The sequence below is a fragment of the Balearica regulorum genome, chromosome 1, assembly GCF_011004875.1.
Source record: "Balearica regulorum gibbericeps isolate bBalReg1 chromosome 1, bBalReg1.pri, whole genome shotgun sequence".
NCBI classification, from domain to species: Eukaryota; Metazoa; Chordata; class Aves; order Gruiformes; family Gruidae; genus Balearica; species Balearica regulorum.
The window spans coordinates 195,914,622-195,939,555 of NC_046184.1; the positions used below are offsets into that span (position 1 = coordinate 195,914,622).

At 36.0% G+C, this 24,934-nt stretch overlaps 1 protein-coding gene across 8 annotated transcripts in view; it reads right to left on the reverse strand.

Moving 5' to 3' along the window:
• PAN3 (poly(A) specific ribonuclease subunit PAN3) overlaps positions 1-24,934 on the reverse strand; it is an 82,057-nt gene that overhangs the window by 26,742 nt on the left and 30,381 nt on the right. For 5 of the 8 annotated variants that reach the window (XM_075742101.1, XM_075742100.1, XM_075742099.1 and 2 more), the window contains 3 exons: positions 17,942-18,103; positions 8,410-8,560; positions 112-359 (listed from right to left, as the gene is read on the reverse strand). In XM_075742101.1, coding sequence (XP_075598216.1) covers positions 112-359; positions 8,410-8,560; positions 17,942-18,103 — 561 coding nt within the window. The remainder of the gene's footprint in view (positions 1-111; positions 360-8,409; positions 8,561-17,941; positions 18,104-24,934) is intronic. The other 3 variants (XM_075742106.1, XM_075742104.1, XM_075742107.1) reach the window with 1 other exon arrangement.

Genomic DNA, 24,934 nt, shown 5'->3' on the forward strand with positions numbered 1-24,934 from the left:
CAGTGATTTTGGAGAACATTTACAACTAACAGGCCAAAGAATAATCTCTGTAGTACCAACCAACTCAGCATTTGGAAACTCCATACACTTCTGTACCAAAAGCAAACATACCATTCCTGTGACAGGTGCTGGAGTTGTATCAGTGTAGAAGTACGTTGTTCCGCCCACCGTTTCCTTCTGGATCACCTGGCCAGTAGATGGAGGCTGAGAGACAGCATTAGCAACAGAAGCAGAGGCACTAGTAGGCACCATATAGTTTGCTGGGTTAGGAGTATGACTTCTTCTTCGAGGAGCAGGAGATGTATGAGGAGTTATTTTGGGGGAATGAAGAGGAGAAGATCCTGCTGACAGTGACATTCCTTAAAGAAACACAAGAAGATATTCTTGATCAAATCTGCCATCAAAAAAATTAGTAAATTGAAAAAAACAGCTTTCACTACCAATAATATTCTGAGCAGGTGAGACACTTAAGGATTGCTCCGTCTATATGAAGAGTTAAGAAGTAAAACATTAAGAGCAAGACTGAACAGATACATTTTCCCAAAAATCTTTGCTTAGTTCAGAGAAAAAGGCCCTGAGAACTTATGATCTATACATGAAGAACTGGAATGAAAGATGTAGAAGAATGGGGAGACAAATCAAAATAATGCAATGTCTAGAAGAGAGTTTATTAAACTTCAAAAAAAAAATTATTAATGACTGTAGAAGTCAATGGAGTTTGCCAAGCTGTAACTCCACCTAATTACACGTGTACCTTTTACTAGAACCAACTCCACTGCTACGAATGAGTATCAGAGTTAGATTTGCAGTAACTATAGCACGCAAATAAGCAATACATAATATGCTACTTTTAATAATTCCAGGAAATAAAAATACCTATTTTCCAATAATTACTATATTCAAAAATCATCCTCCAAAAGATTTGATATGTAAAGCTAGATAACTTCTCAGAATATGAAATCTGTTAGGCATTCATGTTGAGATTTTCAAATTTATTTCAGATTATTTTATTGACTGGTGTTCACCCTCAACATTAGTCAGGCAACTCAACTGAAACTTGAGACGCTCAGCTTCTAAGCAAAGTGCATCAGTGGGGAAAAAAGGGACAACTTTTTTGCATACACTTTTTAGTTACCAAAAACTAGCTTAGTTACTTCCAAGAGTCATTGTATGCAGAATTTTCAGATATGCTTATTTATAAAAGTCTAGATGTCAAAGAAACCTTCAAGGGTGGGGAAGAGATTACCCTTCAGAAAGCTCCTAGTATTACTAGTAGAAGATCCTAGATATCTAGGTATTCAGATTAATACAAAGGAGAGCATCTATGAAACTTACTGTTGCTCAGTTCAGATTGGTATGTACTTTCTCTTCTTTAACAGTCAGAATTTTATTATACTAGTTTACTCTTTTTTAAAGGAACTGAGACACACAACTGTTATATTTAATGCTCTACGGACAGCTGAGAATTCTTCTCTAATTAATATTTCAGTTAGTTGGTACTCAGAGCTTATAAATGGAAGTAATTTAAGCAATTATTTGAGTAATAAAACCAAAAGCAACAACTTCTGCATACACACTTTTTAGTTAACAAAAACTAGTTTAGTTATTTCAATCAAGAATTATTGTACGCAGAGTTCTCAATATGCATCATCAGTAATGTGTAGGAGTGTTTTTACACTCGTGTCTTGTCTCTACAGTAGTCACATCCCTCCTACATTTACTTTTACTTTTTTTAAACAAACCACAAAAGCAAATAACAATTTTAGTACTAACAGTTTAAACAGTAGTTGGGGAAAAAAATATTTTGAAGCTCTATTATCCTAATGATATTAAGAGAAGAGAATATTTTAACTTTCATTCAGCTCCAATCATTTACTTTTTGATATCTCAAAAACTATGCATATTAACTCAGCACTATCATTTCTTTTGTGCTTGAAAAGTAAATAGTTCCAACAAAATAAACAAGATTTTTTTTTTAAGCAAACCATGAGAAAATCTTACATCTTTCTCTTTAGTTGGGTCTCTTCAGTTCTTTATTCTTTTTATAAAATATAAGAATATAAAAATTAAAAAAATATAAAGTATAGACTTTCCTGGGCCAGAACTTTTCTTTATATTAATACATGTACATGTGTGTACACATAGCTTATAGATAAGCAATATTGTGGAATAATTGCTTGCTGATTAGTGTATTAACTTAATAAAATATGAATTAGAATAAGTACTTCTGAATCTTTAATGTTTAAAGTACTTCTGAATGTTAACGTAAATAGTCTCCTAAATATCTGTTTACAAGAAGAAAGTGAGTTTCCATTAAGTTAAAAGTTGCCTTAAGTGAGTAACACTTAAATATTTCAATAGCTACTGTATAAAGGGTTACATTTTTAACAAAAGACTAAAACATGAACGCATTCTTAATCCACTGCGGGAAAAGAGTAATTTCAAAGGAAACAATATATTACCATTTAAAGTTTGAAGGATGGCTAATTAAAATGGCCATAAAGCCAAAGCAGCTCTACAATTCATGTCTGATGTTCAAGGGATTCTCTTTATCTAGGGAAAGTTATTGACATGTCTTTTTCACACTATTCCAATAAAACATAGTCTTAACAAGTCCTTGCAAGCATGTAACCTCTACCCAGACAGAGATAACTGGCTTTGAGAAACTTTTAATTTATTTTTTTTTCCAATAAAACATTCAACTCTAGGAACCAGGAAAAAAACAAACAAAACACCCCAACAAAACAGCAGCCTTCATATATACTAATGACAAATTAACCAAAAACTTCTCTGCTTTGAAATAAAAACTACATACAAGACACAGTATACTGTAAATCTTATCTTAGAAATGAGTGATGACTTGCAACCTCACTAAAATTACACTGTGACCTTCTCCTGAAAGTTTCTCAGAAAAAAACCCTATCACTAGTGGTTCTTACTGATACAGTGGAAATTGTTTGAAATAGTAAGTTTTACTTTTTTAAAAAATTATTCCTGCCAAAGAATAGTTACAATTATAAATCCTTAATGTCTTTGGGCATTACACAAGATTGAAAGAAAAGGAAGATGGTTACAGTTGCACAAATCCTTTCAAATACCCTTCCAGCCTCAATCAGGTCTGACTTTGGAAGGACATTGAGAGTTCAATGACAATCCTCTGGTGGGCAGAACATACAGGCTTCATTTGCCAACATACACAGTAAGTTCAAGATATGCAAGAAGCTTGACTACAGCTTGATTTTAGACTACTAGAACAATATACAAGTTACAAGAAATTTGCTGCTAGTGCTGCAGTGGGTACCGACAGGCTGAGGCAGCAAATATTCAAGGTAATAGATTCTTCTGAGACCTGCATTAAATTCTGCAGAGCCTAAATAAGTATTATTAGAAGTCCAATATCACATAAAAAAGGAAAAAACCTTCTAATACAGCGAAACTGATGCATAGCTAAGTACTTATGGAAGCAGATAATTGGGTCCACAAACTCCAGCAGATCTCACCAACTTTATTAGTATTTCAATCAGTTAAAACCTCTCTAATATTAATATTTAACCACAACAAAATAGAATTAGAGGAAAGTAAAGGAAAATGGCTGTATTAAAAGGTAAACATATATTCCTACTTAGTCATACTGAAGAAAGAAGATGGTACTGAACATACGATGGTAACAATGTGGTGAATATGGAACCATGCCTCACAGAATTAGACATGCTATTTTGAGTAGCACAATTTATACAAACATTCACTTAAGGACCTAAGAAAAAATTGAGTTTGAATAATCTAATTATGATTTTTATATATATATAAAAATAGAAATATCATGCCAGTGCTCCTCACAAAAAAACCTCAACATTTTTAAGCTTTCCCTATGGGACAGTTTACTATTCCCCTATATTAAAATGCCAGCAGGAATACTAAGGCAAACACCGAAAAGCCTGCTTCAAATTGTCCTTCCTGAGATTTAGCTAGTAGTAAAGGTGGCTCTCCATTCCTCATCTCAGTGAATCTTACTACCGTTCATGAGGAAGTGAAATACTATCTTCAAAGGTAAACTGCAAGGAGAAAGGGCTTCTTTCACTTCACATTTACATCTAAAACACAGTGTCATGGCATACTGCTGTCATGGTATCATACCAACACGGTTGTGGGATTGGAAGGTCTTTTCACAACATTCACAGTGACTGTACAGGCTACCTACACGTGCCTGGAGGTCCTGTTGCTATTCTCATTTCAGATAGAGAAAGAGGTCACATTAACACATCTCTCTTTTTTGTTATATTTTCATTTCTTGCATTGTTTTTATTTTTGAAGTTCATTGTGATTGAGGACAGGGAAGTAGTAAACTTTGAAATTAATTTCAGACAGTGCTCAAAGATACTTTATGAGATTAACACTTCTAATAAAGCTTTGTAGCATGCAACATATTTGAATTAAAATCTAGGTTGTATTTTGAATCTGAGAATTCACAGAGATAAACAGGATAAAAGAGAGGGGATCAAGCATGAACTCTTAAGGACTCAGTGTCTACAGTTTTTTTGGATTCAATGGAAGTTTACAATTTAATGAAGCAGGATTTCATTAAGCTCATGTGTACACAAATCAGCATACAACATAAATACTTTTTAAAAACAGAGGAACCCATTAAGTATTCTACATATACTTTCTTACCTTTGCCTACAAATTTACTCATCTACCGCCATACGCCTATGCCTCTAAGGCTTGTAACACATTCAGAGGTCAAAAATTAAGCATTTACCATTTTATCACTATAATGTTTTATACTTTAGAGATACTCTAGACTACTAGGTACATTTTGAGAAGTGACTAAACAAAGTAAATGAAACCAGAGTATTTCAATAACTTTTTTGAATCAGCATCCTTAAATTCACTATATATTCCTTTTTATTATAAGCTCTCTATCAGGTCATTAGCATTATAGCTGTGTATTTCCAAGTTAATTAAATCCACTTAATTCCATAAACAACTTTAGAGCCATAAGTTCTTTCTCCTCAATTTTATTTGGGATAAAACTGATCTTACAATCTCTTTGCCTTCTTCCTCTCTTGTATTATTCTGGCATGACTGTGGAACTTTCTCAGCAGAATGGTGGCACCATACTTTATATCAGAGGTTGGAACAAGCTCTCAGTGCCTTAGGCCACTCAAACCACCCCAGCTGAACATGCTCCACTTCCAACGGGGGTCACGAGCTCTGAAAACTACACTTTCATAGCCCATCCTGAATGGAGACATGTCAACTAGACACAAGCACATCACCTTCGTGCTCCCGGCTCCTAATCCTGCAGGTTCAGACTGACAGCAGAAATGGGATCTCTCACATTCTGAATAAGCTCAGAGCCTGTCTTGAACTGAATATAAAAGCAACAGCAATTCGCTGTCATTTCCATCAGCGACAAAGGCATCACTCTATAGCTATAACCTAGCTTAAGCAAACCCAAGCCAGACAAAGATTTTCTCTGCTGGGGGCTATACATCTGTTCTCTCTCAAGTTTAACACAGCAATGACGTCTTATCACTTCAATGACATTCATGAATTTCTTTCATATGCCTTATTGCATATTTTAACGGTGCTATTACTCTGAAACCACGACACAGAACTCGATAAGATAAGCTTGTTAGCAAAAGTACCATTTGAAGATTGTCAACAACTCACTGTCTCATACAAATGATAAACAGGATGTGTTTGCTAGCAAGGGAGTGGAAGGAACGAAAATAGAGTATTATCCAGGGGAGCTTAAGGAAAGAAGGCTTGGAGAGGGTGAAGGAGATCTGTTCAAAGCTCTTCAACAGGACAATTTTCTTCAGCTATTTGTGTAAGGCACATTTTATCTCACTATGCTTTTATATTCTAGTAAAGGCTATCGAGATGAAGACTGACTTTGTGTTGAGATTATGTTAGAGCGCACTTATCTAAGTAAATACACATAAAAGTAGGAGTAACCTTCTTCCATGCTATGCCCTAATGGATGTGTCAGGTGTGGATATAACAAGTTATCTATTAAAGTATGTTAGGTTTCAGTTGTCATTTTTCCTAGTATTTCTGCAGTACTGTTGATAAGACAGGCAGAACAAATATTTTCCAGGGACAATTCTATGAACAGTTATCTATGAAATACTAGATGTCAAAAGTGGTTTTGATTTACACCTACCTTTAGGGAAATCTTAGAAATTAGAGATGTGAAAGAACTTAATTTTTTCCATCCTCAAGAGGGAAATCAAAGGATTGTTCTCATCGTTTACCTACTTTGTTACAGGTGAACTAAACTATGTAATTTTTAACAAACTATTCCTACTACATTTCCATATTTCTTACAAAATAAATATTTCCTCCAGTCCCCTGTAAGCTACTATAAGCAATCTTAATCTTGTGCAAATGCTTCAGTCTTACACATTTCCTGAGAATTATTCTACTGGAGAATATACACCATTTAATTGGAAGGAGACTTATTTTTATTTAAAGGAAAATGCTTATAAACTCTTTCAATGGGTTTCATTTGAATTTGTTTTCACTTAAAGCTAACAGATCCCAACAATAATTTCTAATGACAGTTTCTTAACATATTTAAATCTTTTTGTTCTGTTATCAGTATGACTAAATGGTGAAGTTTCCCCACACATAAATACCACTTTTGTATTTAAGAGCCTAATTTTTTAGAAAGAGCACCTCCTAACTCACCTCAAGGTAATAGTATGCATCCACAAAAGCTTCTGTTGACAACTAAACCATTTAAATAAAAATGTCTATGAGTATTATTTGCACAGGACATTTAGGTTCAGAGAATTTTGCACTCAGTGTAGAGAAAGAACCTTCCAAAGAAATTAAGAGCACCCAGTCCAGGTCCCTACTCTGAATTATATTCTCTTTTTAATTATACAGGAAGAGGAGAGAAACAAGCCAGCTTTGCCTGAAGTTAGCTCTTGTGAATACTCCCCCATGCCTCTCATCCATAAACAACAGTATCTGAACCTAGGTAGTTTTCAGCATTAGCATCCATATTTCCAGGAGCTCAAATTGTTGTACAAACTTCTTTCATCAACAGTGTTACTTATCCTTTCAAGTATTACTTACAGATAGTAAAGAAATTGGACTGTGAAGGATCCCTCTGAGATCCCACTGGACACTTTCCAAAAGCAGATCATTTTACTGTATTCTATTTAATCCTTTATACACTTTTCAATCCAGGTGATAAGGCTGAGAGGCATATAAACACAACAGTTTTCCAGTAAGACTGTAGAGCACAATATAGCATGAAGCAGACACAGTACTGCAACACGTTCATTTGGTCAGCAGAAGCATCAATCACTTTCCTAGCCTGTTCCGATAGTTACAACATGTGAGCCAAGTGCTGGCTTCTTTCATGGTGACATTGAGATTTATCCTCCAGCATCAGGAAAGACTGAAGCTCAGTTTAGTAGATAGTAATTGTCAATACTGGTTTAAAAAAAAAACATTTACAATATTTGCCCCTCTGCTTTTTGGCAGGTACCTAATGCTTCTTGTCAGTCACAAGAGATTGCTGAAGGTTTAAGTACATACAGAAACTTCCTAAAGGATCTGTGATGTGTAATATCCATATCTCCTGATGGTTATATCTTAAAACTATTTTGTTTTATTTAAAAAAATTATTAGAATTTAGCTAACTTTTAAAGATCAGAAGTCCAAAAGATACATATAGAGCTTGAACTTTTTAAGTGTAAAAACACCATCTTGTCAGAATTGTATGACTGCGTGGAACACATTTCAGTAAGTTATAAACATGGGAAATAATGATAAATTGATCTTAATAGTGAGATTACATATGACATACAAGAACAATTAACACTACTTTGCAAGGTAAATTATTTTAGAATAAGCTTATCTTCTACTTTTTGTTTTTCATCAGATTTTTAAGTCCTCATATATACTGATCATCATTTTAAAGAATTACTTCTAGATCACATACTCTAGAAACAAATCAAAAGAGCAGATCAATGTGTGGTAAATATGTGTGAGCACATATTCATTGTAGACTGCAGTGCATTTCTAGACTGGGGTAGTTTATATCATCTTCAGGTACTGCTCTGGCAAGGACTGCATAGAGCACGATATGTGATAACTCAGCATTCCCTTTCCCCCAAAAGGAGCAGAGTAAGTTAGGCTGCGTTACTTTAGTGCTACAGTGGCTGCACAGATTTCACAGCCTGCAGTATGACTTCCACACTACTGGAAGATAAATCCCAAGTTCCCACACTTGTATATGCTTGAAGACTATGTTAAAATTAAGAGCTAAAGTAGGAGGTGGCTACATTTATACCAGATAAACCTGATCACTATCTATACAGGGTTATGTTTGATATAACTGTAAGTTAAAAGAAGTAACTGTACTGTAAATCATTACTCTCAACTTACCTGGTGCTAGCCCAGCAGTAGCAGGACTTCCCATGGAGGGGTGAGAGAACAAGGCTTGAGAGAAGGCAGACATACTTGACTGGGATACATTACTCAGCCTGGAGGTTGATCCTCCTTTAGGAATAAACTCACTTGCAGAAGGATTTGGTGTCTGTTTAAAAACAAATGTAAATTAAATGTTTATTTTAAATGTGAAGAGATGGACGGTGCCTATTGGTAGAAAATACTTTCTAGGCAAGCCTATCGAGTGCAGGGGATATTTCTAAGTTACATACAGCTTGCTGACAAGAACAGCAGATATTGGAAGCTGGTCTGCATGAACAAATGTAGATGTTTTTCTAGCTTATGTCTGAAGTAGCATTAGCAAGCTTTCCATATGAACAGCTGATGTATGAGTTCATACAAACACTTTGCAAAAGGCTTTCCATAAGCATTACATTATAAAGTTGGAGAACAGACTTGACACTGAGAAAGCCTTGCCACTGCTGCACAGACTGTTCCTACGTGACTTTAGAGATTTCATCTCAAACTAAGTAGCAGTTTCAAGTTAAAGCAGTAAAAATGATTCCTACTAAAGAAGCCATCCCTGCCTCTACTTCAAATAGGCCCATATGTTCCTTTTTTCTGAAGTTAGCTTCTGGTTTAATTACCTATTCCATTTACGTAGCACCTCTAATAATGAGGTTTAATTTGGTACCACAGAAACAAATAGCAGCAAAGTGACCATCAAACATTCAGTATCTATTAGTACATAAAATATATCACACAACCAACTTTTAATTTCTATTAGAATCCATGCACAAGGTTTTGTAGTTTTGGGGTGGGTTTTTTTGTTTGGTTTGGGGTGGGGAGGGTTAGAAAAAGAAAATCCTAATTAGAGCTCAAAAGGCAAAATACTTATTATTGGACAGCCAATTACAAAAGACATTAATGGAAGAAAAAAATTAAGCCGAGAAATAAAACCAATTATTACATGAACACACTGAAAAGCTTGAAGATTATTAACTGTCAAAGTTAAGTTTATTAAGTAACCTTCAGAGTACCTCTCAAAAGTGTCTAAATAAAAGAGGTAAAATGAGAAGACAGTAACAACTCCCAGAAGATAAAGGATACTGTTAAGATAATCCATAATATTTTTTTAAAGCAAATTATATCACTTTGGGTTTAGGCAGTTTTCAAGTGACCAAATATATCAACTGTTACTTAAGTTACCAATACTGATTTTTACCAATATGAATAAAGTGGCATCAGAGAAATTAAGTTAGTGCCCAATTAGAAAAGTTTGATTACAAAACACTAAGAAAAGTATTCAAAAGTATTCTTTTGTGTGTTAATTTGTTTTTAATATCTTTATTTGAATACTTCAGCCAAATATCATAGTATTAACATATTTCAAATCACTGGAAAAGAGGATTCTAAAAGCAGTAAAATTAAAGAGGATTATCAGGTTTAAAAGCAAATAGTAAGAATATTCTGCTTTTAATCCCACAGTAAATTTCAACCACTATCCACCTAATATCACATATTAGTCATTCTATATGTGCATGTGTCTGAATATTCAAAGAACAGCTATAACCAAATACGTAGACTGGTGAAGTAAAACACTTCAATTTACATGGGTAAAAAGTTCATAAGAATCTTAAAACTCTTCAATCAAATTTAGTTAAGGAAAACTTGCTAAGGTATGCACTAATGTAGCAAAACAAATGGTAAGTTGCATTATACAGACTGAAAACAAACAACTGGTACATTTAAACTCAAAAGGTAATATTCTGGACTTATCTGAATTTTAGGTACAGGAATAACTAAGAGAATGGTGTTCTTCAAGATAAAATCTGGCATGCAACAATTCGGCCAAATCTGCACTGAAACTAGAGAAAATGACAGAGGTAGTAAAAAGCAGAGTAGAATTTGTCTAAATAGTGACACAGATAAAAAGTCAAACAAAAAAACCTGGGAGACCAAGGGACAATTTGGAGCATCTTGCTAAAAGCATATAATTCCAAAGAACTATGAGAGCCACGCTTTCTCCCCTGCTAAAACTACTATGACACATCTACAGATCTACCACACCGAAATACTGTGTCAACTAGGCGGCAAGGGCAGGATATGGCAAAAAACCACCAACATGCAAGTGGAGAGACAGACACCTTCTGGAAGATAACCTCAGCCCTTCCTACAGCAAGCGAGAGAGTTCCCAAAATCCCACCCATATCATTCTGGCTAAACTCTTACCACTGTCACCAACTGATTCAATTAATGCCTACAGAACAGAGCTGCTTTTTATTTCTAAATGCATTTTGCAAATTTTCAGAAACCAGTTTTGGGTCTCAAAGTTCCTTATATATCCATCATCATTTTAAAATAAGCTGCTTGAGAGCTCCACTTCACCCAGTAGGTGTTTTAGTTTACTCAAGTGAGATACTCAAACTCAGGAACCTGATAAAGCAGTTTGGGTTTATGCTGCAGAAGTACAGACAGCAGTAGGTCAAGTCTGATGGAAATTCAGTTTTCATTGCATTTTTTCAATGAAAGTGTTTTATACGAGTAAACAGCTTTGATTTGCACAGCTAGACCCTTTGCCATAAAAGCCAATTTTACTTCTCTGATGTTACAAACGTGAAGTTGTAATACAAGACTCTCCCCATTGGTAAAAAAGTGATTTAAATTTTGGTTCCAATTTTAAAAGCCCTTTCCACATTCAAGCAGTTTTCTAAATACAGAAAAATACCTGAGCTCTGCAGCTACCAGTCAGAATAAATTAATCAAACTAGTACAAGAAAATTTAATAATTTGTGGTCAAAACTAGTTAATCTTTTGTCAAAACCCTGAAGCTTAAGCCCCAGGCCACATTTAAATACGTTCATATATGTGAAGTTGCAGTTCTTACAACATTTCCAAAAGCATACAAGTTTTCATCTGAAGTAAACCACTAATTTTTCTGCATATACTTTGCTTCCAACATAAAAAAAATATATCCCAAACACTTCCGTAACATGCACGACTATAGGCTGGGCGACGAATGGATTGAAAGCAGCCCTGAGGAGGAGGACTTGGGGGTATCGATTGATGAGAAGCTCAACATGACCCAGCAGTGTGCGCTTGCAGCCCAGAAAGCCAACCATGTCCTGGGTTGCATCAAAAGAGGTGTGACCAGCACGTCGAGGGAGGTGATCCTGCCCCTCTACTCTGCTCTCGTGAGACCCCACCTGGAGTACTGCGTCCAGCTCTGGGGGCCCCAGTACAGGAGAGACATGGAGCTGTTGAAGCGAGTCCAGAGGAGGGTCACGAAGTAAATCAGGGGGTTGGAGCACCTCTCCTATGAGGACAGGCTGAGAGAGTTGGGGTTGTTCAGCCTGGAGAAGAGAAGGCTTTGGGGAGATCTAATTGCAGCCTTCCAGTACCTGAAGGGGCCTACAGGAAAGATGGTGAGGGACTGTTTACAAGGGCATGGAGTGACAGGACAAGGGGTAATGGTCTTAAGCTGAAGGAAGGTAAATTTAGATCAGATATAACGAAGAAATTCTTCCCTGTGAGGGTGGTGAGGCACTGGAACAGGTTGCCCAGAGAGGTTGTGGATGTCCCCTCCCTGGAAGTGTTCAAGGCCAGGTTGGATGGGGCTTTGGGCAACCTGGTCTAGTGGAGGGTGTCCCTGCCCGTGGCAGGGGGGTTGGAACTAGGTGATCTTTGAGGTCCCTTCCAACCCAAACCATTCTATGATTCTATGCAGGCTAGAATAAGTATCTAGGGTAGACGAAGTGAGAGAATGAATATCACTATTAGTTCTTTAATATTTAATCTTTTCATTATTTTTCAAACTTTGTAGACAACCTATTCTGCACCAATAAGCATGCAAATATGCCAAAAATAGGAAGCCACAGTCTTAATGGCCAATGATTCAAAAAATTGTGTTCTTGGTCTGGAAAAAAACATCCTACTTTCACTCTGGCAACTCTTAATATGAAGTGTAAATTCCAGTGTTAGTTTTACATTTGGATCAATGGTAAGCTTGAAAATCTGTCTAAAAGGGGATTATGCTTTAAAATCCTACAGGGCAATTTTACAGTTTTAGTATCTTACCAAACTTCCCAAAATGACGTTGAGTAAAAAATAAAAAAAAAAAAAAAAAAAAGAATGAAAATAATCTATATTAATTAAAATATTTTCTTCATTCTGTATCATGTTTTAATTCTCTATAAGCACAGTTTTAAAACTAATTTCACTTAATTCATCATTAATTACCCATCTCAGAGTAAAGTAACTTACTCATGCTATATAAGGCTTAAAATTTTAAGTGTAAGTCAGGATTGGTAAAAAAAAGGTGGAGAAAACTTTTATTAAGCCTTGGGAGTAATTAAAACAATGGAGATGCAAAAAAATACTTAAGACGACATGTAATGAATTATGCAATGCTGTGATGTTAAAAACAAGAGCAGCAAATGCACTTTCTAAAGCCCAAACAAGAAACACAAAGCCTGCTAGTGTTGTCTGCACTATGCAAACTAAAGACTGTATTTTCAGTTTCAAATGCAAATGTCCTATAAAAAGGCACATACAAAAATATTTCCAAGTATAATTACTATATTTTCAGCAAACAGCATTAAACAGAAACTAGTACAGCTTTGTCAGCTATGGTAGATTTTCCTAGAAATCTACCTAAACTAACTTCCAAATCATACATTTGCTAAAATTACTACCATTCCTTTTCCCTCTCAGTCTGGCCAGTTTAAATCTCATCCCACTTCTTCCAGTATATTCATAAAAACACTGTCAAACTAAAGCAGGGAGTAACTTCCCCAGGCATTATCTGAATTAATACCTGCATCACGCATTCCTACCAGAATGTTTCCACGAAGAAATTTCACCAAAATACCCTATTTTCAGATTATGTCTGTGCTCTCTCAAAGAGAGAGGATCTTCTTTTCAGTCAGCTTTGCAAAGAAACTTCCAAAGACAGACCACAAAACTGTGGTCCATCCAACCCCATATACAAAAACAGTTTCTATACTCCGTACATCAGAGAATGCAAAAGGTTATAAAACACATACAAATACAGTCCAAATAAAGGCTGAATTTAGTCATGATGCAATTAGTAAGGATGAAGCTAAAAGAGAGGCAAAAAAAGCAGGGGGAGGACTATAAAACTACTCATTTGTGTCACCATTCAGCACAGACTTTATCTGTCTGGTGGCTTTTATGCTTTTAAAGACATAAAAGGAAATACAATTAAAATATAGTGTGTAGGGGAAGAAACAACAATTTTGTGGGTACCACCAAAAAAACCCAATTCAAGACTTGTAAAAGGAAGGTGCAGAGGAAAGTAAAGAGCATGCCAATGATTTCATCTGAAGACCACTGCTGGGAGGACCACAGAGCAGCATGCAACATTACTGTATGTTGAGGAGTTACACATAGCAATAGACTTCCATAATGCAGAAGATGAAAAATCCCATTTCATCATCAAATACATATGCTTTTTTCCTCTACGCTCTGCAGTGATATGCTCCTAAGGCCCCACTGCTGCATTCATTCATGAATGAATCCTCAAAGCACCACAGAGTACAGGATTATGCTGGTACACAGGGATGCACAAGTTATAAAGCCTTTGGAAGGTCATATAGGGATATCACAGGAGTACTGAAAACCACCTTTCTCTCTCTCATTTCCAGTTCAGCATCTCGCAACACAACACAGAGCCATACACAGCAGCAGCAAAGCCACCACCTCTGTTTCGGTGGCTGTAACGCTACTCCATTAGCTTGGTCCTGGTCCCAGGTTCTACCAAAGCCAGCTACCTAAAAGCAAAAAGTAGGCTGATTTCATTTTATTTCAGAAGCATGTGCTCGTGTACTTACCATGTTAAAAACTGGATACAAGCCTTTTTGTTCTCTTTTTATATTCTCCTTTACCTCCAAATTCATGCTGATCTGTTCTGACATCCCAAATTGCATAACTCTGTAATGGTTACAGAAAGCCACCACTAAACTATACCCACGCTATAATCAGGGCAGTCCTCCACTAGTCTATTTTTGGCATGGTTTTCAGGATATCTCTTAGGAATCCAAAACCATGCAAAAGTGTTGCTTGTTTTATGTGTGGGGGGTTTTGATTATTATTTTGGGGGGGGTAGGGGTTGTCTTTGTTGTTGTTTTTAAGTGGACAGACATGCCATACAAGGAGCTTCACTTCGCATAGCAAGTATCATCACAATCCCTCTGTTTCCAGGAGGGTTCCTTGTCAACTATGACATCGGGAAGGCAACATTCTGGGATGTCAGAGCAGCCCAGCAGACACTGGAGGTCACTAAGGGCTTCAAAGCAAGTCTCTTTCCCTCCCACTATTAAATTTGTGCAACATGCTTCCTTATTGCAATTACTGTGACAAGTTGTCACATCACCCCTACAATAAGCTCTAATAGATTTCAATTCATCGACATTATTACCCACATTGCTCTACTGCTCTTTTAAAAGAGTTAGGGACAAGTTCATTAAAACTGGGTAAAATTTGTTGGCTAAAGACTTTTTTTTTTAAAAAACAGAACACAAGCTCAGACAAAAAAACTACTAGCAAAGTTTTGTTATAACAAGTAGATCTCACTAAAAAGTAAACTTTTAAAGACTCAGAATATTTCCACATTTCATTAACAAAATACTTCAAAGTACTGTAAAAACTATAAATTTTTAAAAGTCTGTGTTCTTGATACAAAAATATTTGCAAAATTAATTTCTATGATTTTTTTTGTTCAAGAAGCAACAAAAAAAATCAGCTATTCATGGTGCATAAGAACTGATCTGCATAACAAAAAATGTATCCTTATTATTTTAAGCAGAATCGCCATTTTTATTATAATATGTATCACACGGTGGTGTAGTAGCTCAGGATATTTCTTAATATAGGGTAGGGCATACTGCTGAAGAACAAACTTTGATTTGTGTTTTTTTGCTTTTTTAATGCACAACCCAGAATCCAATTCACTCCGTGGACTCCACTTCTAATCATGTAAGTGTAAGACGGTATTTAAAGTAAATAGATCCGGATTATAAATTCATAACAATTCATGAGAAACAGCTACACTGTTTTACAATGCATGTTGTAAACCACCTTGCTTTTTAAAAACAGCCACTTTTTGGACAAAAATCTCTAAGTATCGCACCATGAAAGAGTGTATTCCTACGTCTTAAAACATACATTTGGAAGAGTGGAGATTCAAATAGACACATGAGCTTCAACACCTGCTCAGTAGTGCAAGCCCTCGGCAATTTTGAAATGTAATTCTGCTGTCTCATCTTCAAACATGAAGAAAAAAAAGATGTGCCTCCATCATAATTTAACCTTTCTACTTATTGCTTAGCATTCAGCCAAAATTTAGGTTGTATAACCTATATTCACACCTGCAAAAATCTAAACAGCTTGTAGTTCAAAATACTGAAGAGGAATGCTCTCTGTGGATTATATACATACTGAAGTAGAAAAACAAGGTGAATCTGAGATCTCAGCACGAAGCTAGCCATTTCTAAGTAGTTTCGTGTAGCAAACTTCTCCAGCCATTTTTTGTGGTTTTATAATTAAAATTTCCACTTTCTAGCAATTTTCAAGCTTTGTTTTAGCTCTAACTCAGAACATGTTCACACTATACAATGATCAGAATGAAAACATCAAGATAAAATCTGGTTTCTCCTCTGTGTAGAGTTTTACCTATCCTCATAATCTTCACTGCAGCCTGTTTTTACACCTTTGCCCATTCACTCCTGCCAGACTCCACTGTTCTCTGCAATCCCTCCCCCTTCTTATATTTCCAATGGCTAGAACATCCATTTGTTCTTATTTCCACCACTTATGCACATACATGCTTTTCTAAAATCCCACATCTCCATGAGAAGCTATGTAATTGCACTGTATAACACTAAAATTTTATGCTGTAGAGAGTTTAAGTCAATTATGTAGCCGGGGTTCTAGCACAATAAAGGAGCTTGGAATTGCACCCTTCAAAAGCCATGTGTTCTGCAGCCAATCCCAAGCTACTGCTTTAACCTTCACCTTCTCATTGCCACACTTTCAACATAACTTTGGAGGGCATAGGTACTGAAAAGACAATTGCTCCTGGCCAGAAGCTCCAAGTCTCAGACTACTAGCTATCCAGCCTCCAGAAACATTAAGTTTTTCTGCTCCACTCTAAGTGGAATAGATCAACGACAAACCTTGCTGTGACAGAACCACAGAGAAAACAATGGAGGACACGTGTACAAACAGGGCTTCCCCCGCCCTTTAACATTCCCAGAAATTTGAAGACCAATTTTCTGTTTCTCTCTTCTCAAAGCAACTGTCTACTAATTAAGGTTTGCACTCCCATTAGATCTATTTGGTAAATTCAATCCATCAGTCTTCTCTCCCTTGAGAAAAGTAATGCTTCACTGGCTCCAAGCATTCCCCTGCAACTATGCCTGGTCCTTCAACCAGTTTCCTTTGTGCTTCATCTTTACTGTCCCAGTGGCTTTGCTGCCTTCCCTGCAGCAAAAGGGCCACGACAGACTTAAGCCCCAAAGCAATATAGCATCAGTTTGCCTGCATCACACTGCCCATGACTCCCAATTTCAGTAATGCAAAGATATCCAAACATCAAGTAATGCAACACTAGTATTGGTATGGAAAGGCTCTAGTCAGAGCTTCACGTCGGCCCTTTACATGGCAGAACTTCAGTGAACCAAAAGAAACTCTTAAGGTGCCACAAATTTCAGTTATATGACTATTGTCCATTTACCCATTTCACTCAGAAAACATCAAAAACCCCATAACCTTCACAGAAAGACTAATGATCTCTGAAGAATCAAAAGCACCACACAAGCGCAAAACAGTAATAGCAGCAGTGTTGTAGTTAGGACCACTATAATAATTTCGGTCTAAACTCCATCTTAAGGGACATCAAGCAGATTCCTCCCAGACTAGAATTATCCTTCATTATCATCCCAAGGATGACCTGCTAACTTTGGTATGAGATATGCTCAAATCCAGCTGTACCTGTCCCCTGTTCAGGAGTTGAAGAAAATTCAGAAATAAAGTAGCAGTGAAGTTTCACACATAAGTTGAGAAATATAAGCTACCTCAACACAGAAATTACAAATTTACATTTTCTGATCATAGCGGTCACATCTTCAAATTCTGTACTGAGGGAATTTTTTATTTGCATTACATATCAATCATTTTAATGAAGATCACTAATTTTACCAGTAGAAACCTTCCTCACATGGAAATTAAATTAAAAGGTTGTGTGTGTTTGCTTTTAAAATACATTTAATAATTACTTTTGCTCCTCCTCCACAGATTATAACATAAGCAGAGTACATAGCACAGCAGTAGGTGAAGAGAATAAGCCATCCCCAAGTCACTCTCCTGGAAGGCCACTGCGCCTACTTTGTGAAATAAATATTTGATACAATCTCAATCCATATCTGGAGTAACTGCTTCTGACATTTTCCAAAATTTAAAATCAAGCATCCAAAATACTGCAAAAGTGACTAGTAAAAAATAATTTTACCTGTAAATTGTTTTCTGTGACTCTGTTCCACCAAACCATATTGATGGGTACTCCTGTTTTACACCTGTCAGCCAGACAGCCGATAGGGTTCTTTGATTTTCTTGCTTTTGATCCCACCGGAACTATCCTCTCATCCAGCATCCCCAGTCGATACTTCCTGGGCTATGAAAAAGAAGGAGAGAAACCAGGCCACTCCTAACAACCCTCATCTAAAGCTACACTAAAATAGGTATTACACAGTGATATGATTTCTGGATTGGTGGAATAGGAAACAATTTGCAAGTAAAATTTATCTGAGACTGTTTCCTTTCAATCCTGACTATTTGGTTATAATAAATACTTTAAAAATTTAAAATAAACTTCAGGGACTACTAACTATTTGTAAGCAAAACTTTCCATCACAAGTCAGCCACTGAAACACATATATAAATTGGGGAATTCTGCACAAAATTTTTTTTTAAAATCCGTATTTCTCAAATAGATACCTTCAATCACATTATAATACTGAACTCTAACAGTTCCCTTGAGATTTCCCTTGAAACAAGAATTACCATGATAAATGCATTGGAAACTAACTTAACCTTGAGAAAATAAAACATGCTTGAAGTGAGCACGCAGGAGGTACTTGTGCCTTGATAGGAGTGACATTTCTATTACATCTGTAATGATCTCTACAAATGAAACTATTTATAAAGCACAGTATTAACATTAAAAAAAAAAAAAAACAACACTGGGGGGGGGAAAAATCATTACAGACTTTCAAACAGGTAAAGTACAGAAGTTCTCCAAATTTCTCTGGGCTTTCAAACCAACATGTACCCGCGTAGATGGTAAATACCACCAAAAGAAATATTTCATCATGCATGTACATATTTAAGACCAAGACCTTTTAAATCAATTATACCAATAAGTGGACCAAATTGCAGAGGCTGGTCTGTTTTTGTTTTGCTGTGTTTTTTTGACATGAAAATGCAACTATCATTATCTGGGCATAGAGCACTTTTAATTAATCAAAACTTAACTTACCGTTATTCAGATATTTACTTCATCTGGTACCTTAGAAGTCTTATGCATTTTTAAAATTGTTCCTCAGGAAAATTTGAGAAGATCACACAAACAATTTGTAGAACACAGGACATAACGACCATAAAATGGCTGCAAAAACCCAAACCTAAATAGATTACCTCATCTACTTCCCTGAAAACTTTTAGGCTGAAAGTTTTGGAAAGAATTAAAACTGAGAAGAGTCACCAATAGCTCATTTGCCTAAAACAAAAAAAAACCACAACCAAAAAACGACAGCACAATAAAAATCCCCCCAAGGATACCAGCATTGACTATGAACTACAAAGGCAATGAACTCCATGAAGATCAAGTAAACCAACTTTAACAGTTAGCAAGACTGAATTCTGCTGTACCAATTTGAAATTTGGTAACCTGTGCGACAGGTAGGCACAAAGTCCTCTTACAGTTCAAATGCAAGCTTGATCACAGTAAATCTAAATATTGGTTATTTATTGGGAGAATCACTCAATTATTGGGCAACCTATGATCTTAGTCATTCAGAAGGACTAATAACAATCAACTGCAAAGCTGTAAGGTCTGAGAAGCCAGACATACAAATAATGCTGGACATTAGGGCAGGGTTTGAATGCAGTATGTATTTTTTATAGCCTGGCTATTGGAAATAATAGCCTAATGAAGCGTAACAGTTTCCTTGGCTGCTTGTCCATCTCTCTCCATGTTCTACCAAGCGCAGGGGCAGAGTCTGCCTAAGACTACTGGACTACAACCCTGTATCCAAACATGTTCCTATTCATAAAGGGTTCTTTTAATCCTCCATAATAAAAGGTGATCTATAAATATTTTGAAAAGGAGAACCAAAACAAAAGAGGAACTGAGCCAACGTGGAGAGAGTTACAATGGGATTCAGATTCCAGGCAGAGTGACTGCATTTTAAGCTTTATGAATGACCATATGGGGAGGAAAGGAGAGCAACAATGGTCCATTCTACCCCATAAAGCAACACAGAGACAATATGAGTTCATATACTAGTAGTTCTTGGCCTACTGGTATGAAAAAATTAAACTAAAAAGTGGGCGAGACTACAATAAAACTTTACTTTCATTATCTACTATAAAACATCATCAGGAGATTACTGGCCAGGATTTCATTGTTCTGACAGACATTAGAAGATGGACAATACAATATTAACATTTGGAAATAAATTTCAGTCTATTTGCATCAAAATAATTCTAAATTACACTTGTTTTCAATGAGCAAAATGGCATCTGATTCAGAAATCTGAGTTTACAGGAGACCAGAAAACAGAAAAAAGTGTCTGTTAAGATGAGACATTCAATAGAAAGGCAAGTTCAAATAGACTGAGCAGTTTGAATAAGCTTATCAACTTTGCTACATGCCTGCCCTCTACACAGCGCAGCAAATAAAGTAACCCTGACAGAGCACTGTATCTTGAAACAGGCAAGAACTCAGCATCCACTGATCATATCTGATCTGAATATATCTACCTAAAACAGTGGCATGACAATCTGGACAAACCAACTTCTTGGCATGGGGACAATTTCTCTCAGGTGATTACAAGAGGAATTGCATTTTTGCCTTCCCTAAAGTCTTTCTATGAGGTAAAAAACCTGAAGGGATAGTTCAACATACTGAACTTTTTTTTTTTTTTTTTGGGGGGGGGGGGGGAGGAGAAGGTGGGTAAAGCATTTAAATACTTAATAATCCTTTAGCAAGTATTTCTTAAACTAGGTTGCAACTCCCAACATGGTTACAAGTTCCAAACGAGTTGTGAAAGGTCAAAAACATCACAATTATTTTTAAATGGAAAAATAAGGTTAAACTACAATAATTAAAATGAAATCTAAGAGAAAGACAAAAAACAACAAAACTAAATTATTACAAAACATTACTGGAAGAGTTCAGTTCCTTCAGGGCAAAGAAGTAAGAAGCAGCAGTAATTACTGGCTGCAAATGTTTACATGAGGCAGGGAGCAGCTAACTACCTTTAATTGCTAGCAACAACTTGGCTCCCCAGGGTGAGAAGGGTAAGCATTTTCAACTGTAGCTAATAATTATAACCCTTGCCCTGCAGAACCAAGCTGCTGCCAGCGAGTAATGATAGGAAGCTATCGGTTGGCATAATTAGAGGAAAGGTGTTATATCAGGACAGATAAACCCCTAAAGTCTGAGCAATATTACACTTCAACAGAAATCCACACAAAAAGGTCCCTCCCAAGTAGCATCTTCACATCAGAACACTACTACAGATGAGTAAATTAGCCACACTAGAAAATATTCCTCAAGTCAGCTTAATTACTTGCTTCTCTTTCATTCAACAAGAAGTTTGGGAACATTCTTAGCAAGTCTATTTTCTTCCTACTATTTGTTCTAACAGTGTTTTCACCCCTAGTTCCTCCTGTTTCATGGACAGTGGGCAACACCACACTTCCTCTTTCCAGTTCAGGGTTGGACATGCCACTGGTGTAAGATGTTATGAGACTACCCTAGAGGAATAAATTTAAACAAGAAAACATTTATGAAGATTGCAACTGTTAGGATTCTTTCTGTCTAATAGCTTCAATATAATATTTAAGTCTGGGTAATCTGGCAAATCAAACTACACAATTTCAAAGCTTTCCAGCACTGAAGATCTGTAACTGGATTTTTTTCAGGATCACTCATGCCTCAAATTGTATTTCTGTTCCTTAAAGTGCACTTACCTCTCGTGGGCTTTGAATTTTACATTTAAAAGACAGTTGCTGTACCAAAAAATGCACAGCTAAGTTTGGCAAACACACACATGAGCAGGTTATTGTGTTTTAAAGTATTGTGGATAATCTGAGCTATGGTAAAGCTGTCTTTGTGCATATACTACTGAAGCAAATGCAAGTGATTTTAAGCCTTCTCCATCACAGGCTAAACTATGCAGCATTACCTTAAATTACCATAGCGTTAGCTAGAGCTTGTCGGTTGTACAGTGAGTTGATTATATCTGCATATACAAACAGATAAAAATAAATATTACATTGTCAGACAGGAAAGATTGGGTATACGATATCATATTTTCCTTCTACTACTTATAAAAAAAAATAAGTTATATACATGATTTTAGTTTCAATGTTGATTTGTTTTGTAAGACCTCATTTCTTTAACTGAAGTTAGTGGCAAACAGACCATTAGAAAAAAGTTAAACATTCAGCTAGGGTGCTAGTCTACTGAGACAGAACCAACTTTTGTTGTATTACGTCTTGAAAACTAAAAGCTAACTACAAGCTAACTCCCCTGGTACAGATTGCAAAGGGCTTCTGAACAGCTAGCTGCTCTGCTAAACCAGAACTTTGAACTGCTAACATTGGTATTTTCACTTAAGGGCCATAACAGTTTAGCTGGAGTAAGACAGTACTTGAAACACCCAGCTATGGATATGAACTTCAACTCGTTTATAGAGGAAAAAGCATAATAGTCAGGGCATAATCCCTGTACAGGCACAATCAGCTAAGAGGCATCTTAATTGTGATTACAACCATGTAACTGGATTTAGTCATAAGTTCTACAATGTGTTACACCTGAACATTAGGTGTAGTCACCAGGAGTATCCTAAGAGATTTGCAAGCTGGTATGAAAGAAATAAGTAGTAGTCTTGTTACTTTTCAAGTTTTGTGGCCAATAGAGCTACAAACCCCTTAATGTATTTTGGTTTGCTGCTAACCAAGATACTCTCTCCTCTTCCTCTTTCATTACAACCACCTCTCACTGGCAGAGAGGCAGTCAATACCCATTTTCTTTATCTCAAATTCTGAAGGTTGGAACCAATTTTTTTTTTTTTTTTACTTTGATATCTACAAAAAAAATGGAATAGGAACCTAGTCAGCATGTTAAAAAAATTGGATGTGTTTGGTTCATTGGTGTTTGTTGGTTTTTCCCTTTTTTAAGAAAAAAGGAAAAGGATGCTAACATTTATAATTTTTATATGTTTAACTTTAAAGTTTATAATATTATACATTGAGATTACATGCACCTACAGACCAGCCACCTTTCCATCTGGAGCCCTTTTTTAAAAATTGTTCATAAAACCCTGGGTTTTGGTGGTGGTAAAACTTTCACTAGTTGAAAAGTACCAGAGACAGACAAAAAAAATCCAACACATTCTTCTACCTAAACAAAACTAAAATGTGCAGTTTGGCATAGAAATATCTCTTATTCCAAAGCAACACACTTGATCATTGAAAAAAAAAAAAAATTCTTGGTTTAGTCAAATTTTGGAGTGAAAGCTGCAACAGATCAGCCATTGCATTATGCAGTTTAAACCACAGCTAAGGAAAACTTTTCAGGTGTACATACTAAAAAAGCGTAATTCATGAATGTATATGCTGAAAATCTTGAATATATATGAAAAGCCTGAAGAGTTCAGAAGGAGCTAAGGAAAATGAACATATCCACGCCAAATCTTCACACACCAATTTTGCAGCCTAGCTAAGTTGGATGAGGTATGAACTACCACAACAGCTAAAACCTAGCACAGATGCAATTATACTGGCAAAGTTCTTTACTAAGAAACTAATAGCACCTGCTGAATTGAAATAAGCTGGTGGAAAAGCACATTTTTCCACCATCACTAAAGCAGATAGTTCTGTGTAGCGAAGACTAGCCAGAGTACCACCCCCCCAAGATATACTTTCAAAACTTCCATTGCTAAAGGAGCACACACTGAACAAACTACAGTTTTATTAACGTTTAAAGGTCTCTTTTCTAATAGGCCACAAGATTTTATATTACTTATAGTGGAAAAGTGATGCACAGTTAAGAACCAAAAATATAGGTAAAAGACTAGAGATGCATGCAACTTTTACTCTAGTCTTAACTAAGCACATGATTTCTCAAAAATGGTATATTTTCTAGCTGCTTTAAATATTCGTATAGTGTCTTCAACAAATGTGTGCACAAGTTTAAAAAATGTTTCAATTATTTTACTGCAAATCACTCTTAAAGACTACACACACCTTGGCATAGAAAGAATCAAAGCAAAAACATCTTCCACATTCAAGTTACATTTGTAGTTAACTGCTTCAAGCTTGTAAGCTGCACCTGACAAAGCCTAGGTGGCTAACTGAAAAGTTATGCTTTAGAAATGGGGAGTGAGGGTAGCATTTAAAGTTTCAGATGTCTGTAGGTCATAACATATATCTGATCTGCTTAAATACAAAACCAAAACAAGCAAAGGCCTTTTTAATACAATTCTAAGGCAAGTGCTGTGCTATGCACTCATTCCTTCAAAGACACAACAGAATGAGATGACAAAAATATAACTCCTCAATATAAAAATATTACATATTTCTAAAAAGAAGTGCTTTAATAATTCGATTTCTTACATACCACAATGATCACTAATCCATACAAAAAATGAATGTGAATAACATATTCTCTCATGTCACACTCAAAAATGAAAAAACATCATACTGTGTAGTAATTACTAAGACAGCAAGAGCACACAGCCAAGGAACTATTCCAATGAAAAATGTAAAACAGGTTAGATGACATCATACCCTTAAAACACATTTTAGACCAAGGTAAGCATCATACTATCTGCAAACTTCTATTAGTTTTCTCTAGAAGAACAGTCTGTCTTTCTATATTCCCGCAACAACTTTTTTTCCATCCCTTATAAACTGTGGTGTTTTATTATTGCATTGTGTAGAATGCCAGAAGGAAAACTTCAGGATTGAAATATAAATTTAGACTAGGTCTGTGCAGCCATAATTATAATTCTGCAGTTTACAACAGAGTGACATGACGTGGTGTTTGGTAATAACCCCTGAACTTCTCAGAACATGGCTCATGCTTTTGAGGTGGTATTCAGGATGCTCTAAAACACGACACAACTGCCTCGGCACATTTTCATTAAAGGTAAATACAAGACCAAAGATGACACATGGCTTTTCAATGAACACCACTGAACTATATCAAGAT